At 45.7% G+C, this 20,952-nt stretch overlaps 2 protein-coding genes across 2 annotated transcripts in view; both read right to left on the reverse strand.

Annotated features, from left to right (window-relative positions):
* Window positions 1–798: 798 nt before the first annotated feature.
* TLR5 (toll like receptor 5) lies at window positions 799–6,452 on the reverse strand. The gene has a single exon (XM_078649833.1). The coding sequence runs from the start codon at window positions 6,450–6,452 to the stop codon at window positions 3,840–3,842; it is 2,613 nt and encodes an 870-aa protein (XP_078505959.1). The 3' UTR covers window positions 799–3,839.
* LOC144763852 (toll-like receptor 5) overlaps window positions 799–20,952 on the reverse strand; it is a 207,095-nt gene continuing 186,941 nt past the window's right edge. The window contains exon 3 of the transcript XR_013596266.1: window positions 799–6,459. The gene's annotated coding sequence lies outside the window, so the exon portion shown is untranslated. The remainder of the gene's footprint in view (window positions 6,460–20,952) is intronic.

The following is a 20,952-nucleotide window of genomic DNA, read 5'->3' on the forward strand; positions in this document are numbered from 1 at the left end:
CCCTCTGAGAGTCCACAGTGTTTAGGGAATCTCACAGAATTAGAGGTTTAGGAATGTTCCCATTATTGCTGGGAACCCATTCACCTTGCATCGTGATATGCCCCCTCCCTGTAATCTTTGACAATCCATCTAGGTTGTTATCTTTACCCTTTGTTGTACTTCGGTCGACCGAGCAACCTCTGGCCGATGGAGTTACCCTATTTGCAAATCTGTCTCTCGCGGTCACCCTTGAGTATAGTTGAAGTGTAGCCTCTGTCCAGAACTTAATGTCCATCCGCTTGAGTGCAGCCTGCTTTTGAGTTGCCCCAACGCTGCAACACACTCTAACTGTTGACTGCTTGTTAAATCATTCACTAAAGCAAGAAATACCTTTGTTGTGAAAAACCGTGATCATAAATCACTCATTGCTTCCCAGGGAACCAGAGGAGACTCTTTCTGGCTCCAGTCACATGATCTTATTTTTTGAGACCAAGAACTTTCCAGACATCAAAGTATTTTATAGAATTTCGTTTTTTTATGGGTTTTCTGTTAACCCAAGGTAAAGACTGTTAAATATTCTATTTTAGAGATTACAGAAGCAGAGATCACCTTGGCATGAGGGGATTTAGGAAGGAAGGGCAAAATTATATGTCTGTGAACGCGGGAGGAGGTACATAAAACAGTTGGGCAAAGATGTCTTCATTTACATTCATCTAAGGTACTGAGTTGTTCAGATAAAAAATTATCACTGCTTACCTTGTTTATTGAGCATGATTTGACAAGGATTACTTGAACAAACAAGGGAGGTAGTCACCAAAAGGTCCTCTCTCGGTTTTTAATCAGAAATAAGTACTTTTTTGAAAATACCTTAAATCTGGAATCTAAAAGCCTTTCTATACGTACATATATCTGCAGGTACATTAAGTTAAATGTAGAAAAATACCTTGTAAATAACATTAAAGAACGTTTTTTCACATAAAACAATTCCAAACAAATAAATACATTGCCTCAAAGTCCGCAAAAATAGTTCCTTGATAACCTTGTAGATTTGTCTTGAAATATGGTAAACCTTGGTTACAAAAGACTCTCCGTTCAGAAAAATTTGCCTTGGAGTATCTTGTGATCTGCCCTCTGACGCCATTTGCTAAGCTTAGCAAGCGGGGATGTCTTTGGGACTGCCATAAGGGTTAGCAATGTTTCATACAGATTTACAAAGAAGCATACCTGGAGTAAAAGTTTAACCCCTTGGGCGCGGCCGCGATTCTGCGCCTGTGCGGCCGTTTTAGTGAGTGGGCGGGTTCACGACGGCCCCCAGCCGTCATCAACACACGCCCACCCTGATGCATGACGGCTGGGTGCCGTCATCAGCATGGAAGGGGTTAATTTGTTGAGTTAAGCTGTTAAGACGTTCAGGTTACACAAACAGGTTCAGGAGCCGTCGCAGCCCTCGTCCGTGTAGTGCGCAGGATGGCCGATGACGGTTAGTTAGCGAGTAAGGTCCATGGGAGAAAACGACGAGTAAATATATGAAATTTAAAGGGCTATGAGGAGGGATCTGATTTACGGATACATTCTGTCTTCATCACATGATGCATACAGTGCTGCCTGATAGTCAATAAATAGAAATTCGTAGGCATAAGGGGTGAACCTGTGCACCCATATACAGCATCCATTGATGCTGTATGTCGGTGCACAGGTTCACTGCTCATTAGCAGAGAGGCCTGTCAGTGCGCTAGAACGTGATCAAAAGATGTGGAGGGGACATCTTTTAAGGCAAATGGTTCTGGGAGCAGGGGGACAAGGCCAGGTCTGGTGGCTCAATGGACTAATGCATCCATTGCAGGGGCCTGTGTTCGACCTCATTGTCACAGGTTTTCGAAAGTCCGGATGAGGGACTCCTACTGAGAGCGTTGACATTGACCAGGATTGCTGGCCGCTACCTTGGCCCTTGGACTCTGTAATATCAGAGTGACTAGTGTTTGTGACTTAGCCTCCCTGTGGATACGGAGGACCTGGGTTAACGTTCTGTGGACTATCTATAACTGTTTGAAAGAATGTGGGACTCTGCAACTGATTTGCGATTCGCGAACCCAGGCTTCTACCTATTTGGACTAATCTTTTGGAATCTATCGACTGTTGTATACAAAATAAATTGGACCAAGATTAAGAAACTTGAGCCCTGACGGAGTTCCATTCGGAACGAAACGCGCTGGCTGATGTCCAATCTTAAACTGAAACTACAATAAAGGATATATTTTGGAATACATTTGAAGCTCACTGACTTCATTCTGGTGCACCTTCCTCTTCTTTATGAATAGGTTAAAATCCCGGCGGGCCCACTCTGCCTTTCATCTATCTGAGGTCGATAAAATGAGTACCATTGAGCTGGGTAACAATGAACATCTGTTCTTCAGCGCCAAGAGACCTCTGGGTCAACGTGCGCTTTACAAATACATATGTTATCTATGTTATGTTATGACATAGTGATACCCATGCATTAGCCTCACACCTAGAGATTTCTATTTGTGTGTAAGACCATGAGGGAGAAGGGTGGCAATGTCCTCGCTCTCAGCAATAAAGCAACAATTTCACGGATAAAAGTGCATCTTTCGCTGTTTTGCCACAATTCAGTTTTAACCGATTTGGCATGCAGGATTGATTTGCTAAAGTGCGGGTTATATCTGAGGCTTGCACAATAGCTTGTATGGAGTATCTCAAAAACTCTCTTCTGTCTGTAGATTCTAAATCGAAAGCATGAGGTCAGACAGGTGTAGTAAAACACAGAAACACTCAGCATGTTTCCAAAGACACTGCTGGATGCATCTTAGTGAATAAGGCGTGTGGCCACTGTGCAGTGCTTTATTGTGGTCCTATGGCTAATCCTGTAGCTGTAACATGCAGAGGCCTTCTGTGAAATACCATGGCACTTATTTGTTTTCTGTAATATTCAGATTGTTATATGACTGTTCCCATGAGAGCCGATTCCCCAAGCATGGGGTTCTCCAAAAAAGAAGTCCAATGAGGTGAGATAGAAGACCCCTGTGTAAATGATTTTTTTTTCATGTCATTCACACAGGTTTTACCTTTCTGAATAGACCCCATAGTGACTGGATGCACATTTTAGTTGTATTTATGCACCCACCTCAATGGTAATAACCTAAATGAACAAACAATAAAACTGGCCCTCTCTAGGCTTTTTTATGACCAGATCAGTTCACAGTAACCATAATCTCTTAGGCGAAAAAGGCTTTATGGAGAAAGAGCTGATGGTGTTCTCTATTAAATAGTAAACTTAGGTCCCGATTATCAGTGGTTCAGTGTTTTCTAACCTCTCTGCAACTCTATGCAGGGAGGCAGAATTCTGAGTTCAGTGGTATGTGAATTACAGGGTGTGTTAAATACCTCACTCTTCATTACATTTGTGGCAAGTAAAATCTAAGACAGTGCCGTATTTACCATAACATGTATTGGTGTGTTAAGTACCAAAATCTGCATGTTATACCCCAAAACTCAGAAAGTACTATTTATCGTGCACAATAAGTTCCAAACTCCACAATGTTGGATTTTTCCCGGTGGGATAAGTAGCACCCACTCCTCCAACACATTCCGAATTTGAGAGCGAGTGTTGGTATTGGAGGATAGAAATAATGAGTTCCCATTACTAGTCTTTATATGGGTTCAAAGCTTAGACACCTAAAAAGAATGCAGACAACCAATGTCTTCCTTGAAATGTGCAGAAAGCTAAATGAGTGCATACAACTCCTCACATAATTCATTTTAGAAATAATTTAATCCTTGCTGACATGTGAGAATTAAGCAGAATAAAATATTGGCATGGACAGGGAAATGGGCATCTTCTGTTAAGATATTGTGGCTATATTTTGCAGTTCCAATGTATTTTTGTCTTTTGGCAGGCTTCTCATCTTCTTTTCCACTAACTGTTCTTTAAGAATCTTTTTTGAAAGTCTATTTAAAAACCAGTCAATGTCTTGGAGGTCTTCTGGCCACCTCAAATACTGCTGCCTCTGAACAAATGATCGAATAGGTCTAAATTTCACCAGCTGGTACTGAGACAGGGCTCCGACAACAACTACAATGAGAACATCCTTTAGTTCGGTATAGTATCTACTCTGTGCAAAGTTAAAGGCTTCCACACACCACCCATCTCGGAGGAAGTGCTTTGTCACAATGCAGATTGTCTTCCTGCTGTTCCAAATGGCATCGCGGATATTGATGATGTGGTCTTCCCCTGGAATGAAGTCTCTTTCCTCAAAGCACACATTAAATCTGTTCTTTTCACAATATTGTGAGTCCAGGTTTTTTAGAAAAGCATTCTGGACCCACTCAAAGTCTTTACTGCTGTAGCACAAATAGGCGTCATACCTGTGGCCACACCCATCATCCACCTCTTGCTTCTGGTCATTCATTATGATGCTGACTACGTTTCTGTACAATATAAAGGCATATCCTCGAAAGCGTGCGTAAATAATCACGGATGTCATAAGAATGATAAGAGTCACTGACGTGAAGACAAACAGTGAAAATATCAGGTGTTCCAGGTTTTCCTCGTCACAGTTATCCGTTATGTTCCTATGAAGGGGGACCACTGTCATCGTACTTGGGAAAATGCATGAAATATCATCTCTGGATCCAATCAGAGTTACATTGGTGTGATTCAACCACCCAATAAGTCTGCTCAGCGAGCACTCACAGACAAACCGGTTATTTGTTATATCCAATTGACTCAAGAAGGTAAAAAGATCTGGGTCTGGGGATACAAGTTGGTTCTTGGACAAATCAAGGATCCGAAGATTATCAGGAACAATATTACGAGGGACGTAAGTGAGGCTGTTGGAGGAGAGGTTGAGTCTCGTTAACGATATTAGCCCAAAAAATATATTTTCAGGTAGGACCCTAAGAAAATTGTTGTCTAAGTCAAGAACTTGAAGCATGAAGAGGGCTTTAAAGACATCCAGGCACTGTCCTGAACTCCAAACAAGCTCTAGCACATTTGATCCAAGGTCAAGGTATTCCAGCTGATTGTTTTGCATCGGAAGCTGTTTGTAACAGCGAGACAAATCATTGTGTTTCATAATAATGTGCTTGATAAAGGTAGCATTTGAAGACAGAAGATCATAAAGAATCCCGAGATCTTTGAGTCTGTTTCCAGATAAATCTATAACAGACGCATTAATTACCTTTAAATGCAATTCGGTCACTTTGTTTTCGCCTAACAAGATGTATTCAATAAAGGGTATCTTGGCAAATAAAGCGACAGTTTTCAAAGCATTGTCTTTGAGGTTTAAATTATTTAATTTTGTTAGGTGTTTGAAAGCACCCTCCTGGATAATTCCAATGTGGTTTTTCTCCAACTCAATGTTTGTAACATTAGGAAGTCCATTAAATGTATAATCACGGATTTCACCCAGGATGTTTTCGGCCAAGTTAAGGGTACGAAGAGAATTCAGGCCAAAGAATGCGTCCTTTTGTATTTGATTTACTTTATTATTTGTTATTATCAGTGTTTCCAACTGAGTGAGCTTTGCAAAAATATATGGATTGAGCGAGAAAATAGAGCCCTTTGATATATCTAGAATCTTCAACTCACTTTCTGCTAAGCCTATAAATGTCTCGTTGTCAGGGTCTTTGAGGTTTTTGTAGCCAAACCCTGGACCCATTGTATGACTACTCAGGTCCAGGTGTATACATTTAGTTCCCTTTATGGCCTTACAAAAACGTTGTGTCTTGTCGAAACTAAACCCATTATGAGACATTAGCAGTATCTCAAACTTAATATTTCTGAATGGATTGCCACATTTGGCCCAGTCCATGTTGAGTGAATTATACATATTGTTAACTGAGAGATCAAGGAACTGAATGTTTTTGTTCTGGAAACTGTGCAGGTCTCCTTCACAAATAGTCCCAATCCTGTTAAACTTTAGGCTCAAATTGCTGAAGCTATGTAGATAGTAAAACAGTGGGTTAGGCTTTAGGTGTGTTATGCTGTTTCCACTGAGATCAACAAGCTCCAAGGAAACAAGATCTCGGAAATAGTCGTTTTCCAGAATCGACCCATCAAGGCTGTTAAAGTACAACAAGAGGCTTGTTAATCTGTATAAGCCAGTGAATGCATCAGGATCCAACAGCAGCATTTTGTTGCCTCCCAGGTCTAGGAAACGAAGGTTGGGTAGATTTCTGAATGCGTCTTTTCTCACCGTTAATCGCCCGGTATGTTGTGTGCCCAGCTCTAAAACAGTCAGTTTTTCCAACAGCGGGAAGGATGTGGCATTAACTTCCAAAATATAATTGAGACTCAAGGCGAATTTTAGTGTGTCTTCGGGCACATGAGGAATATGGGTGAGTCTGCAAGACTCAAACCAGGCAAATCTATTTGTGGTTGTACAGGCACCGTCGCCCTGGGTAGAATTCACTAGTAGTGCCGCTCCTAATACCATAGTAAATTGACGTGACATTGTACTCCTGCAGGAAAGAGAAAAACAGAAACAATTTCAAATTATGCTATATATGTTGGGTATACACATTACTATCGCACATACCTAAGTTACAGCAACAGGCAGTATGGTTTTTCCACAAAAAAGATACAGCATACCAAAGTTATAACAACTGTCGGCATGTGAAAGGTACAACATACCTAGGATACAGCAACAAACAGCATTGCTATTCTATAAGAAGAATACAGCATACCTAAGACACAGCAACAAGCAGCATAGTTTTTCTATAAGAAAGATAAAGCATACCTAAGATACAGCAACAAACAACATGGCTATTCTATAAGAAGAATACAGCATACCTAAGACACTGCAACAGGCAGCATGGTTTTTCTATAAGAAAGATAAAGCATACCTAAGATACAGCAACAAACATGGCTATTCTATAAGAAGAATACAGCATACCTAAGACACAGCAACAGGCAGCATGGTGTTTCTATAAGAAAGATAAAGCATACCTAAGATACAGCAACAAACATGGCTATTCTATAAAAAAGATACAGGGTACCTAAGATACAGCAACAAACAGCATGGCTATTCTATAAGAAAGACGCAGCATACCTAAGATACAGCAACAAACAGCATGGCTATTCGATAAGAAAGATACAGCTAAGCCCTGATTACAAGTGGGCCACCAAACTGCAATCCCTGCACAACTCTATATGCGCAACAAGAGGCAGTGTAATTTTAACGAGTTTGCGGACACGGTGCAAGACTTATTTTAGGGGCCCCATTTCAGAACAGCTTTGATTTTTTTTTTTACCCATTTCCTGCTATTTTATCATAATAAAAGCATGATTTAACATCATGCCAAACAATAGTGAATTATATGTTAACATTTCAGAATCACAACAAAAAAGTTAAATATGCTCATAAACCCTGAAGATGACTCCAGGTAGACAGAGACAGAGTAAGAGGAAAAGGCAGAAGAGACCAAGGTCAAATGGAGAGAAAGTTGACCTTCTCAGGGGACACGTTGGAAGATGGGGGTACTAGGCAATTGCCCACTTTGCCTAGGCCTACCAACATCTATTGATTGTGGAATTCAATGTACAAAGGTAATTACTGCACTCCACAATGTTCCCCTGGTAAATTTCAGCAGGTCACACCTAGTGAGATTTTCCTAGGTGACAAATATGCAGTATATTCCAATATATGAGGAAATTGGTGCTGAAAGCGCCACAATTCTCAAGTAACACCATTTACCATAGGAGAAATCGCAGGTGGATTTATTTACTGCATCCAGTGAACACTGCACCCATCAATACTGGATTTTCCAGGTACAGTAAACGCCTCTAACACCCCCTCCAGCCCACTTATCAAGGCTTTGATGGTGATGAGCCCATCAATTATTACTACACAATTTTTTAACTTCGCATTCATGACAAAAATTATGATGTTGACTAGAATTCAAGCTTTCACCAGTTAACAGGCACCACTTCTATATAACAATTGTTTAGGAAAAGCTGTGGTCCTTTATGGACAATTGCTACTGCCTTGAACATTTTCAACTGATCAGCAGTGCATGCAAGCGTGATCAAGTAATTGAAGCCAAATCACTTAAAAAATGTAAAGACTTCCTTATAGTTGACTAGGATGGCATGAGCGATGGGTGAAGAGAATAGAATGAAAAATGCAAAAGTGTAGACCACCTGCATATTTCCATAGGCATCAGCCTCCTATGGTTGAACACCTTGATGCTAACCCAAGGTCATCTGATTCCTGACCATGGCCGCCAAACCTAAATGCAAGCCGATGACATCCTGGTCCTAATGGACCACCATAAGGTATTAGAAAGAATATGTGAGTCTTGAAACGACTTGACCAAGTAAAGACAATAAGAGATGCCACAGATTAAATACTCATAAGTCTATTAATTCTATGCAGCTCAAGATAAAGGGACTACTATTTGGCTGATTTGCTACGTGACGTCATGTCTCTCTATGCAGGTGTATAGTATGAGTTCAGCAGTTTAAAACATATTTGGGCCTCATTCATAAAGAGCCTCCGAACTCGTGGCAGAGGCGTTGCAGTTGTGGAAGAGTCTCGCACGGAGGACGGAATCTCAGCAATGCTAATTCTCTTTGCAGAGATTCTGCCCTGGTGCGAAGATTACTCCATGACTGTAAGGCCACCGCCACGAGTGCGGAGGCCCTTTATGAATCAGGCCCATTTATATTTAATATCTTAAACCTTTTCAAAAGTTGTGCTTAACATTTGTCTGCACTATGCTGCAGGCAGAGTAGTTCTCATGTAGGTAATTTCAACCAGCAACCTATAATTTTGCAATTGGTCCAACCATGCTAAAAACGCTCATAAGCTCCATCATGCGCATCCGATGGCCTTCAGGTTTACCTTTGATATGAAAATGTGAGACCATATCACTATAGCTAGCATGACCCTCTGCTTTCTCTCCATTCAGCACACAGTATAGTTCAAGACACTATGGGGCAATTACGATGGCGGCCATCGCTGCGGGAACGGGACCTACCGAGATGTAGCTGGTGGTCCCGTCTGCCAAATTAGGATCCGACCGCCATGGAGGTGGTTGGAAACATGCCTCTTTGCATTGAGGCATGTTTACAAACATCCCTGCACCCAGTGGCAGCCACCATTCGGTGTCTGCCCCACGATGCAGAGATGTTTAAGGAGGAGGTTCCATGGCGTAGGGCCACGGGGCACTGGGGCCTGCTACGGGCCACAAAAAAAGCCTTTCAGCCAGCCTTTTCACGTCAGAAGAACCAACACGAAATGACTGGGTGAAAGGTGGATTGTAATCCCCACGGCGGTATCTGAGAAGGCACTGCCCCCATTGTGGGGAATGCGATCTGAACGACCGCCTGATGGACTCCTTGAGCCCGTCGTAAGCTATCGGTCTGTCCCTAGGGTAATGTGATCAGATCAAATGCATCGTAATGCGGCAGTCTGACCGCAATTAAAGATGTCGGTGGGACCGACACCATCGTGGCGTCAGTGCCCGTCCTTGTTGATCACTAAAAGACCAACAAGGACACCAACCCATGATTCATGTTACCTGAAGCTTTCAGTGGGTACATCAGGCACACAGTAGTGAAAGGTGGCATCTCTACAAGCAAAACTGGATTCACAAAGGTGGAGACGGTGGATATGTCCACACAGAGATCACTTACAACCTCAGAAATTCTGCCAAGTGTGCAGATTTTTCTTCAGTGGTATGTGACACGCAATAGAGGATTAGTATATATTTTTAGCAGTGTCTGAGGTGCGATTATTATTGCTTTTATTCCTATTTAATGTCAATATTTTTGTAAAGCGCTCTGATATCCTTTGGGATCTTGTTCGCGCTATATAAAACGTTGTAAATAAATAAATAAATAAAATGGTCAATGTGATGATCTGATTGCCCAGAGAAGTGATGGACATATTTTGCACTTGTTGTCTCTAAACGTATTTTAAAAGTCTTGATAGGCGCTCAAGATATTTTTACCTTGCTGGACCACCCTGGTTTTACTGAGCAATGTTATTTGTTGAAAAAGAAGGAGCATAACTAGTAATGTGGCTCATCACTAGGCCTGGGCGGAGTTCGCGGAAAAACACAGCTGTGCAACGTGGAGTTCTGCAAGTGGCGGAGTGCACAGGGCCGGACTGGCTACCGGGCAGTTAGGAATGCGGCTGAGCCTGGTGGTGGTTTCGTTCATGGAGACCCGCGTGTGCTAAACGAAATTGGTTTTGCATTGTTTATTTCGAAGCACACGCAGGTCTCCATGAACGAAATTAGCCCCCACCGTAGTAAAAGCAGCCCCCAGCTAGGCAGCATTCCAAACTGCCCGGTAGCCAGTCCGGGCCTGGGAGTGCATCTCTTAAGAGAAGTGGTTCGGGGAGCAGGGGACATAGTGATACCCATGCATTAGTCTCACACGAAGAGATTTCTATTTGTGTGTAAGACCATGAGGGAAAAGGGTGGCAATGTCGTCGCTCTCAGCAATAAAGCAATCATTTTACAGCTAGAAGCGCGCCTTTCGTTCTTTTCCCACAATCCAGTTTTAACCAATTTGGCATGCAGGATTGATTTGCTAAAGTGAGGATTACATCTGAGGCTTGCACAACAGCTTGTATGGAGTATCTCAGAAACTCTCTTCTGTCTGTAGATTCTAAATCGAAAGCATGAGGTCAGACAGGTGTAGTAAAACACAGAAAGACTCAGCATGTTTCCAAAGACACTGCTGGATGCATCTTAGTGAATACGGTGTGTGGCCACTGTATTGTGGTCCTCTGGCGAATCCTTTGCTTTCCGAACATTGCTGACTTTGCTCCAGCTATGAAAGACAGCTTCTTTATTTAACTAGAGTTATTAGGGGAAGCAAAGAACATAAGGATTATCATGTCTACATCTGTTTGCTTGCCAATGAGAACTATAGTATACTCTGGAACAAACCTTTGGAGCCTGGAATAATTCCCCACTAGATCATATAAACAGGTTGAGGGCTCAAGTGCGAATTCTACCTGCAGGTGGCAGCACTGAACTTATGCATTTAAATGGCTAATTAATGGTACTGAAAATCTGTGCTTGTGGAAACAAATGCAAAAATCCTAGCACTAAATTAATGATATCTTGCACACTAACACACACTATAACATGCATTTATTTCATTTTGTAACATTACTTAGGTATATGTTTAGCTTACAATACTATTTAATACACATTCAAGAAACACCTTGTTGGACGTAGGTAGGTTGTTCCCACCTGTAGACCTTTTCATGCTTGGTGAGGTTGACCTACCTCTCACGGGCACATGAGGAGTGGAGAACAGAGGAGTCTTACAGGCATGTGAGAAGTGGAGAGCAGAGGCCTCTCACTGGCACTTGAGGAATGGAGAGCTCACAAGCATATGAGGAGTGGAGAGATGCCTCTCACTGGCATATGAGCAGTGGAGAGTAGAAGCCTCCCACAGGTGCATAAGGATTGGAGAGCAGAGGCCTCTAACTGGCACATGAGGATGTAGTCCGTTTTCTTTACCTGTTCTTGTTTGACCACCATGCAATCTCCTGCGTGAAAAGATGGAGATTTTGCTCTCCTCCGAGTGTCTGCATAGGATTTCATTTTGCTCTTGCCGGCTCGATCAGCCAGTACCAGCTCTTGATGGACACGTGCCGGAGACACTGATCGAAAAGCTCCTTCCCATGTCGGGATCCGTGTTCTAATGGGTCGCCCCAACATGAGAGTGGCAGGACACTTTCCTGTGGTAGCATGCGGTGTCGTGCGATACGCTCGCAGGACCTCATTGAGAGCCACCTGCAAATCCCTTTTGTCCAAGGTAGCTTGTTGAAATGTCTTTTTTAAGGTTGCCATGAATCTTTCAATAGTGCCATTGGCTTGTGGCCACAGAGGCGTGACCTTGCGATGCCGGAAGTTGAGGTGCTTCGCGAACTCACTAAATTCATGTCCATTGAAAGGAGGACCATTGTCCGTCTTGAGTTCCATGGGGACGCCCCAGGCAGCGAACACTTCATCTAGCACAGCAATCGTGCTGGAGGCATTGGTGGAGGATACAAACTGTGCTATTGGAAACCTCGAGTATTCATCCATAATTGCCAGAACGTATTTGCCAGACCGGATAGGTCCATAAAAGTCCATGGCAAGTTCTTGCCATACCCCACTGGGTAGCTTGGTCATTTGAAGAGGAGCTGGGGAATCTCCGTGACTGACCAATTGACACTGGGGACAGTCCTTTAAGGTGAGTTCCACCATTTGATCAAGCAGTGGAAACCATACTCGCTCTCGGAGAGTTTTTTTCGTCGCAACCACTCCACGGTGGCCCTCGTGGGCTAGGTTAATAACACCTTGGCGTAACTGCCTCGGGATGACAATCCGATGATCTCTCAGTAGGAGCCCCTCTGAGGTGGCAGATAACTCTTCACTGATATTCCTGAAAGCTTGCATCTCTTGGCGGACTTGAGGATCATTCTTTTCTTCCTCACTGTCGTGTCTCCAGCGGTGTGTTCGCAGTCTGCGCACCACTTTCTGAAGGATGTTGTCTTGTGCAGTGGCTTCCTGTATCGCTTCCAGAGGAGCCGCCGGTGGCCGGGCTAGACCCACTACAAAGTGTATGTATTCTTCAGCTATTGAGGGAGGTGAGACCTGGGATGTTTGAGGGTGTCGGGATATATAGTCCATGGGATTCGCTGCCTTTCCCGGTTTGTGTATTATTGTATAGGTGTATTCCTGTAGGCGCAAACCCCACCGTTCAATTCGAGGTGGCATCTTGGCTCTGGGGTTTCAAAAGATGGTGACGAGCGCCTGGTGGTCAGTCACCATGGTGAAATGTTTGCCATAGATGAATACATGAAAATGCTCGCAGGCCCACACAACCGCAAGACTCTCTTTCTCGGGTTGGGAATAGGCCTTCTCAGTGTCTGATAGGCTGCGGCTGGCATAGGCCACAATGTGTCGTTGATCAATGTCATTGTCATACTGAGCTAGAATTGCACCCAGTCCCACTGAGCTAGCATCCACCGTTATCTCCGTCTTCCTCTTGGGGTTAAAGTATGCCAAATTGTCAGCTGATTAAACAGCCTGTTTAATTTCTTGAAAGGCCCGCTCACATTGGTGGTTCCAAACGAACGGTTGCCCTTGCTTGGTGAGGGCTCGTAGTGTGTGACTGATGGTGGCGTAATCTTTTATGTATCTGGCACAATAGCTCGCCATGCCCAGAAAAGATCGGATGTCACTCACATCTTGAGGGCTCTTGGTGGCATTGAGTGCTGTCACTTTCTCAGGATCAGCCTTCATCCCAGCCCCCGAGAACACATGTCCGAAGAATTTAAGAGTGGATTGATGGAACTCACACTTGTCCTTATTGAGGGTAAGGTTAGCTTCCAGGAGAGCGTGGCATACCCGATCTAAAGCTTTGTCATGTTCCTGTGTGTTCGACCCATACACCAAGATGTCGTCACTGTAGTTCGGCGAATTTGGTATGTGTCTGATGGTCTGATTAATGACTTCTTGAAATATTTCCGCCGCAGAGGAGATACCAAAACTCAGCCGTTTGTATCGAAACAAACCCAGATGAGTGGCGAATGTTGTTATGCATCGCAACTTCTCATGTAGTTCCAGCTGGTGGTATCCCTTGTTTAAATCAAGTTTGGAGAAAACTCTTGCTCCATTCAATGCTGATATCATGTCACTCAAGTGAGGACCTGGGTGACGCTCTCTTTCTATGGCCGTGTTGGGAAGCCTCATGTCCACACATAGACGCACCTTTTCGGGAGTGCCTTTCTTTGGGACAATGTCGACCGGTGACACCCAGGGTGTGGGACCGTCAGTTCTTTCAATAATGTCTGCTTTTAACAACTCCTGAATTTCATCTTCCACCGCTTGCTGGAGATGAAAAGGTACTCGCCTGGGGTGTTGGGCCACAGGACGCACTTGTTCGTTAATGTGTAGTCGAATTAGACATTTGTTCATTTTTCCAAGCCCAGTGAATAACTTGGGGAAATTACGAATAATGTCCGGATCATCACTGACTCGGTACAAGATCTCAACCAACCGGAGGCGCTCCGCAGTAGGCAGACTGAGGAGACAATCAGCCTCCGGACCCTCAATGACGTGAATATATGCCGGCACAGAGGGGAATTCGTGTTTGAGTGTCGTTGCAAATTTGCCCAGGCATGGAAGAGGTTTTTTCGCCATCCAGGTGAACACTCTGACATGTGCCGGACTCAGGAGGGGTGGTGGCATCATTTTGTTGTATTCGGTCACGGGCATGTAATTTAGTGACGCCCCGCTGTCTAAAACAAACTTGGTCGCATGCGTCCCCACCCTTATATCTAATGGGGGATATTGCTTTAGTTGATCTGGGTCCGATACCATGCAGACATATTCATCCGTGTATTCTGATTCCAGAGATGTCGATCTCGACTCTCTCGACGACGACCTTCTTGGCGACCTTCTCATCCAATGGGATTTGCGAGACTCCCTGCTGGAGTGGGAAGAGCCAGAGGATGACATCGCTCTATCCTGTACGGCTTTCGCATGATGTCGCTTTGTATCTGGGCGAGACGACCTTGTAGCTTCACTCATTCCTTCTTTGCTATATACTCCACACATCACCTCAAAGTGATTTTTCCGTCCACACTTTTGGCATTGTTGACCCATTGCTGGACACACATCTATGTGTGGGAAGTCATACCCACATCGATAACATTTTCTTGAGCGGTCTGGTTTTCTTGAGCGGTCTGGTTTCTTGTCTCTCCGGCCAGACTCATAGCGTCGGCGTCCTTTGTATTGATGACGGGATGCTGGTCGGGACCTTCTCTGTCGCTCGTTTGATCTTCTGCGAGTGCTGTTGGTTTGCATCCAATACGCTTGTTCTCTTCTCTCACTACGCCCAGTCTCCATTCTTTTGGCATGTTCCTCCGCTTGATCATGCACCCTGGTCATTTCCTCAATCTCATCGAGATTATGACTTTTCCGTAACAACCATCTTCGAAGTGTCTCTGATTGACAACCATCAATGACTCGCAGTCGGATGGCATCCTCCGTTGAAAACGCATCAAAGTTGCAATACTGAGATAGGTGGCGTAGCCTAGATATGAATGTGCTCATCATTTCCTCCTTTTCTGGACGAGCCTGGTGGAAGATGTATCTCTCACAATCTACGTTTCTTTTGTGTAAGAACTTTTTGTTTAATGCATCTCGCACTTTGACATAAGTCCCTGCATCGTCTGTCGGCAACTTTTTAATTAGTTTGCAGACTTCCGTCCCCACCAGATTGCGCAGTGCAATTAGTTTCTCTCTGTCTCTCGTGACCTTTGATCCTTCAATATAGTCCTCAAAGTCCTCGAACCATTCTTGCCATCTGGGACCCATGCTCCCGCTAGCTACCAGAGTCAGTGGTTCCGGGGGACGCAGATGGGACACTCCAGTCGCAACTGGTGCGGTTGCTGCCGCACCGTCACCATTTCGGTGTGGTGAATTCGACATTTTTGTACGGGAGCACCAGTGACGCTTTTCCACTTACTTGCGCTTGTCGCTCTTTGCCACTGCTTATTTGCTTATTTCTTACTTGCTTGTTTGCATGCTCCTTGCTTTTGCCACTACTTGTTTTGCATTTACCAATGCTTGTTTGTTTGCCTCTTGACTTTGTCAATGCTTGTTTTGCATTTACCAATGTTTGTTTGTTTGCCTCTTGTCTTCGCCAATACTTGTTTTGCGCTTACCAATGTTTGTTTGTTTGCCTCTTGTCTTCGCCAATGCTTGTTTTGCATTTACCAATGCTTGTTTGTTGGCCTCTTGTCTTCACCAATGCTTGTTTTGCATTTACCAATGCTTGTTTGTTGGCCTCTTGTCTTCGCCAATGCGTGTTTTGCAGTTACCAATGCTTGTTTGCTTGCCTCTTGTCTTCGCCAATGCTTGTTTTGCATTTACCAGTGCTTGGTTTGCAATGTCTTGTACTGCCTGACCTCAAAATGCCGCTTGCAATCTACACATAGGGGATATCCTAATGGCTGCCTGATTCCAAGATGGCCGCCGCTAATGAAACCTCGGTTCCCACGAGATTTCAGCTTCATTCATTCCCTTCAGGCGGATTCAGTCACCGGGACTCACCGATCGCCGGTCCTGCAGGCAGCAGCACGGTGTCAACACTCCACACACTCCAAATTGCTGATCATCCAGGTAGGATCGGGGTGGGCTCCCGACTTCACTTCTTCAGCCTCAGACCGTTTCCGCAGCCATGCCAAGTTACACGCATCTGGGGTGAGCTCCGGATTTTGGCGCGAAGCAGCGCTCGGCTCCGGTTCCTCCCAGCGCTCGATCACGCTGGTCAGGCAGGGCTCCACGCGATCAATGAATCGCGGAGCTGAGGCTCTGACCGCTGGCCTTTGGCTTCAGGCAGCGATTTCTCTGGGGGCACACGTGTCGCGACGGCGACCACTTTCTCATGCTGCCCGGGACAGGACGTTTCTTTTTTTTTTTTCGATCAGGGATGGCAGGTTACCTCATCCCATCCTCGTTGCCAGCTGTAGTGTCTTGCAGGAAATGAAGACTTACTTATTGTTTATGGAGCTTTATTGAAGCACTCCTTGCTCGTCTCTGTCCCTACTCTAACTAACCCTTTCCTGCCCTTGCTACTCCTCTTCCTCCAGACCCGTAGCTCCACCCACGCCCAACTACTAGACTGCTCACATTATTACAGAGGAGTGGGGAGCAGAAGCCTCTAACTGGCACATGAGGAGTGGAGAGCAGGCGCCTCTCACTGGCATATGAGGAGTGGAGTGAAGGGGCCTCTCACTGGCACATGAGGAGTGGAGAGCAGACGCCTCTCACTGGCATATGAGGAGTGGAGAGCAGACGCCTCTCACTGGCACATGAGGAGTGGAGAGCAGAGGCCTCTCACTGGCATATGAGGAGTGGAGAGCAGACGCCTCTCACTGGCACATGAGGTGTTGAGAGCAGAGGCCTCTCACTGGCACATGAGGTGTGGAGAGCAGACGCCTCTCACTGGCATATAAGGAGTGGAGAGCAGACGCTCTCACTGGCACACGAGGAATGGAGAGCTCACTAGCATATGAGGCGTGGAGAGAAGAAGCCTCTCAATGGCACATGAGAAGTGGAGAGCAGAGGCCTCTTACAGGTGCATAAGGATTGGAGAGCAGAGGCCACTAACTGGCTCATGAGGAGTGCAAATCAGACGACTCTCACTGGCACATGAGGAGTGGAGAGAAGAGCCTCTCACTGGCACACGAAGAGTAGAGAGCAGAGGCCTCTCACTGGCAATGAGGAGTGGAGAGAAGGAGCCTCTCACTGGCATATGAGCAGTGGAGAGTAGAATCCTCTCACAGGTGCTTAAGGATTGGAGAGCAGAGGCCACTAACTGGCACATGAGGAGTGGAGAGCAGACCCCTCTTACTGGCATATGAGGAGTGGAGAGCAGACGCCTCTCACTGGCACATGAGGCGTGGAGAGCAGATGCCTTTCACTGGCATATGAGGCGTGGAGAGCAGAGGCCTCCCACTGGCACATGAGGAGTGGAGAGCAGAGGCCTCTCACTGGCACATGAGGAGTGGAGAGCAGAGGCCTCTCACTGGCATATGAGGAGTGGAGAGAAGGAGCCTCTAACTGGCACATGAGGAACAGAGAGCACACTGGGATATGAGGCATGGAGAGAAGAAGCCTCTCACTGGCACATGAGGAGTGGAGAGCAGAGGCCTCTTAAAGGTGCATAAGGATTGGAGAGCAGAGGCCACTAACTGGCACAGGAGGAGTGGAGAGCAGACGCCTCTCACTGGCATATGAGGAGTGGAGAGCAGACGCCTCTCACTGGCACATGAGGCGTGGAGAGCAGATGCCTTTCACTGGCACATGAAGAGTGGAGAGAAGGAGCCTGTCACTGGCATATGAGGAGTGGAGAGAAGCAGTCTCTCACTGGCACATGAGGAATGGAGAGCTGACTAGCATATGAGGCGTGGAGAGAAGAAGCCTCTCACTGGCACATGAGAAGTGGAGAGCAGAGGCCTCTAACAGGTGCATAAGAATTGGAGAGCAGAGGCCTCTAACTGGCGCACGAGGAGTGCAAAGCAGACGCCTCTCACTGGCATATGAGGAGTGGAGATTAGAAGCCTCTCTGTGGTCAAAGGGGAGTGGAGAGCAGAGGCCTCTCACTGGCACAAGAGGAGTGGAGAGAAGAAGCCTCTCACTGGCATATGAGGCGTGGAGAGAAGAAGCCTCTCACTGGCACGAGAGGAGTGGAGAGCAGAGGCCTCTCACTGGCACATGAGAAACAGAGTGCACACTGGCATCTGAGGCATGGAGAGAAGAAGCCTCTCACTGGCACATGAGGAGTGGAGAGCAGAGGCCTCTCACAGGTGCATATGGATTGGAGAGCAGAGGCCACTAACTGGCACATGAGGAGAGGAGAGCAGACGCCTCTCACTGGCATATGATGAGTGGAGAGCAGACGCCTTTCACTGGCATATGAGGAGTGGATAGAAGGAGCCTCTCACTGGCACATGAGGAGTGGAGAGCAGATGCCTCTCACTGGCATATGAGGAGTGAAGAGAAGAAGCCTCTCACTGGCACATGAGGAATGGAGAGCTCACTAGCATATGAGGCGTGGAGAGAAGAAGCCTCTCACTGGCACATGAGGAGTGGAGAGCAGAGGCCTCTCACAGGTGCATAAGGATTGGAGAGCAGAGGCCTCTAACTGGCGCACGAGGAGTGCAAAGCCTACGCCTCTCACTGGCATATGAGGAGTGGAGAGTAGAAGCCTCTCTCTGGCACAAGAGGAGTGGAGAGAAGAAGACTCTCACTGGCATATGAGGCGTGGAGAGAAGAAGACTCTCACTGGCATATGAGGCGTGGAGAGAAGAAGACTCTCACTGGCACAAGAGGAGTGGAGAGAAGAAGACTCTCACTGGCACATGAGGAGTGGAGAGCAGAGGCCTCTCACAGGTGCATATGGATTGGAGAGCAGAGGCCACTAACTGGCACATGAGGAGTGGAGAGCAGAGGCCTCTCACTGACACATGAGGAATGGAGAGCTGACGCCTCTCACTGGCATATGAGGCGTGGAGAGAAGAAGCCTCTCACTGGCACATCAGAAGTGGAGAGCAGAGGCCTCTCACAGGTGCATAAGGATTGGACAGCAGAGGCCTCTAACTGGTGCACGAGGAGTGCAAAGCCTACGCCTCTCACTGGCACATGAGGAGTGGAGAGTAGAAGCCTCTCTCTGGCACAAGAGGAGTGGTGAGCAGAGGCCTCTCACTGGCACATGAGGAGTGGAGAGAAGAAGCCTCTCGCTGGCACGAGAGGAGTGGAGAGCAGAGGCCTCTCACAGGTGTATATGGGTTGGAGAGCAGAGGCCTCTCACTGGCACATGAGAAACAGAGTGCTCACTGGCATATGAGGCGTGGAGAGAAGAAGCCTCTCACTGGCACAAGAGGAGTGGAGAGCAGAGGCCTCTCACAGGTGCATATGGGTTGGAGAGCAGAGGCCACTAACTGGCACATGAGGAGTGGAGAGCAGAGGCCTCTCACTGACACATGAGGAGTGGAGTGCAGAGGCCCCTCACAGGTGAATGAGGCGAGGAGATCAGAGGCCTCTCACATGGTCATAAGGATTGGGGAGCAGAGGCCTCTCACTGGCACATGAGGAGTGGAGAGACGGAGCCTCTCACTGGCACATGAGGAATGGAGAGCCCACTAGCATATGAGGAGTAGAGCAGTCATGCCCTTCAGGGTCAGTGAACAAAGCCAATGCGGTTGCGCTCTACCACAGTTGCACTTACAGATGCTGGAAGAGTGAAGCAGAACCTTTCACAGTATGCCTCTCAAAGTTTGAGGCACAATACTTACGGTTTGACGTAGAGTAGAGTGGGATACAGTGAAATGGGGTAGAGTGAAGTGGGGTATAGTGGCATGGAGTACAGTGGTGTACAGTACTGTGGTGGAGAGTAGAGTGTCATTGTGTGGAGTGCAATGGGGTAGAGTGGACTGTGTGGAGCGGCTGCAGTAGAGTGATGCAGAGTAGTATGCAGTGTCATAGTCAGCAGTGCGGTAGACTAGAGTGGTGCGGAATAGAGTAAAGTAGTGAAGAGTGCGGTGGCACACAGTAGAGCAGCGTAGAGTGGAATGACAGAGTAGACTGGAGTAGACTATAGTGGTGTAGAGTGGTGCATAGAAGAGTGCAGTGGCGTAGACTGCAGTGACGTAGAGTGGTGCAGAGCAGAGTGCAGTGGAATAGAGTGAAATGGCATGGAGAGTGCAGTGGGATAGAGTGCAGTGGAATAGAGTGGTGCAGGCTAGGTTAGAGTGGGGTAGCGTGCAAATTTTTCATATATATATATATATATATATATATATATATATATATATATATTATTTGCATTTCAATAGTACAGTGGTACTGTCTCAATAATTGTAAGACAATACAGCTGTAGAGCATACATTTAAAAATAAAAATATAAATAAATAACAATAATTTTAACTAACTCTACAGAGTTTGCTAAACTGCCTCATATCTTCCTATACATTACAAAAATACTAATAAGAACAACAATAAAGTGTGGGCTGAACTATATGGCTGCCTTTTTAATTTTCATAATTTTCAAGGGCTTTCATTAGCTTTGAATGATCATCCTTTTTTTTTTTATTGAGAATTCATATGGTACAAAAGAGAGGGACAATGTACCGGAGAATCAAATGGATAATACAGCGAATCTTCAAAATGTTAGAAAATTACGTCATATTTGAATGATCATCCAATGTAGAAAAAAGGCCTACAACGTTTCCTAGAAATTCATGAAATGGTGGCAAAGTTATTAGCAAGCAAAATGTTTTCCGAAATCTAACTATAACTACATAGTGGTTACTACCACTCTGCAATATCTATCTATCTATCTATCTATCTATCTATCTAATCAGTACCCAAACGGGTTTTGGAGGGAACTCTTGAGTCAGCAGCGATGGGCAAGACTACAGAGACCAG

The sequence above is a fragment of the Lissotriton helveticus genome, chromosome 6, assembly GCF_964261635.1.
Source record: "Lissotriton helveticus chromosome 6, aLisHel1.1, whole genome shotgun sequence".
Taxonomy (NCBI): Eukaryota; Metazoa; Chordata; class Amphibia; order Caudata; family Salamandridae; genus Lissotriton; species Lissotriton helveticus.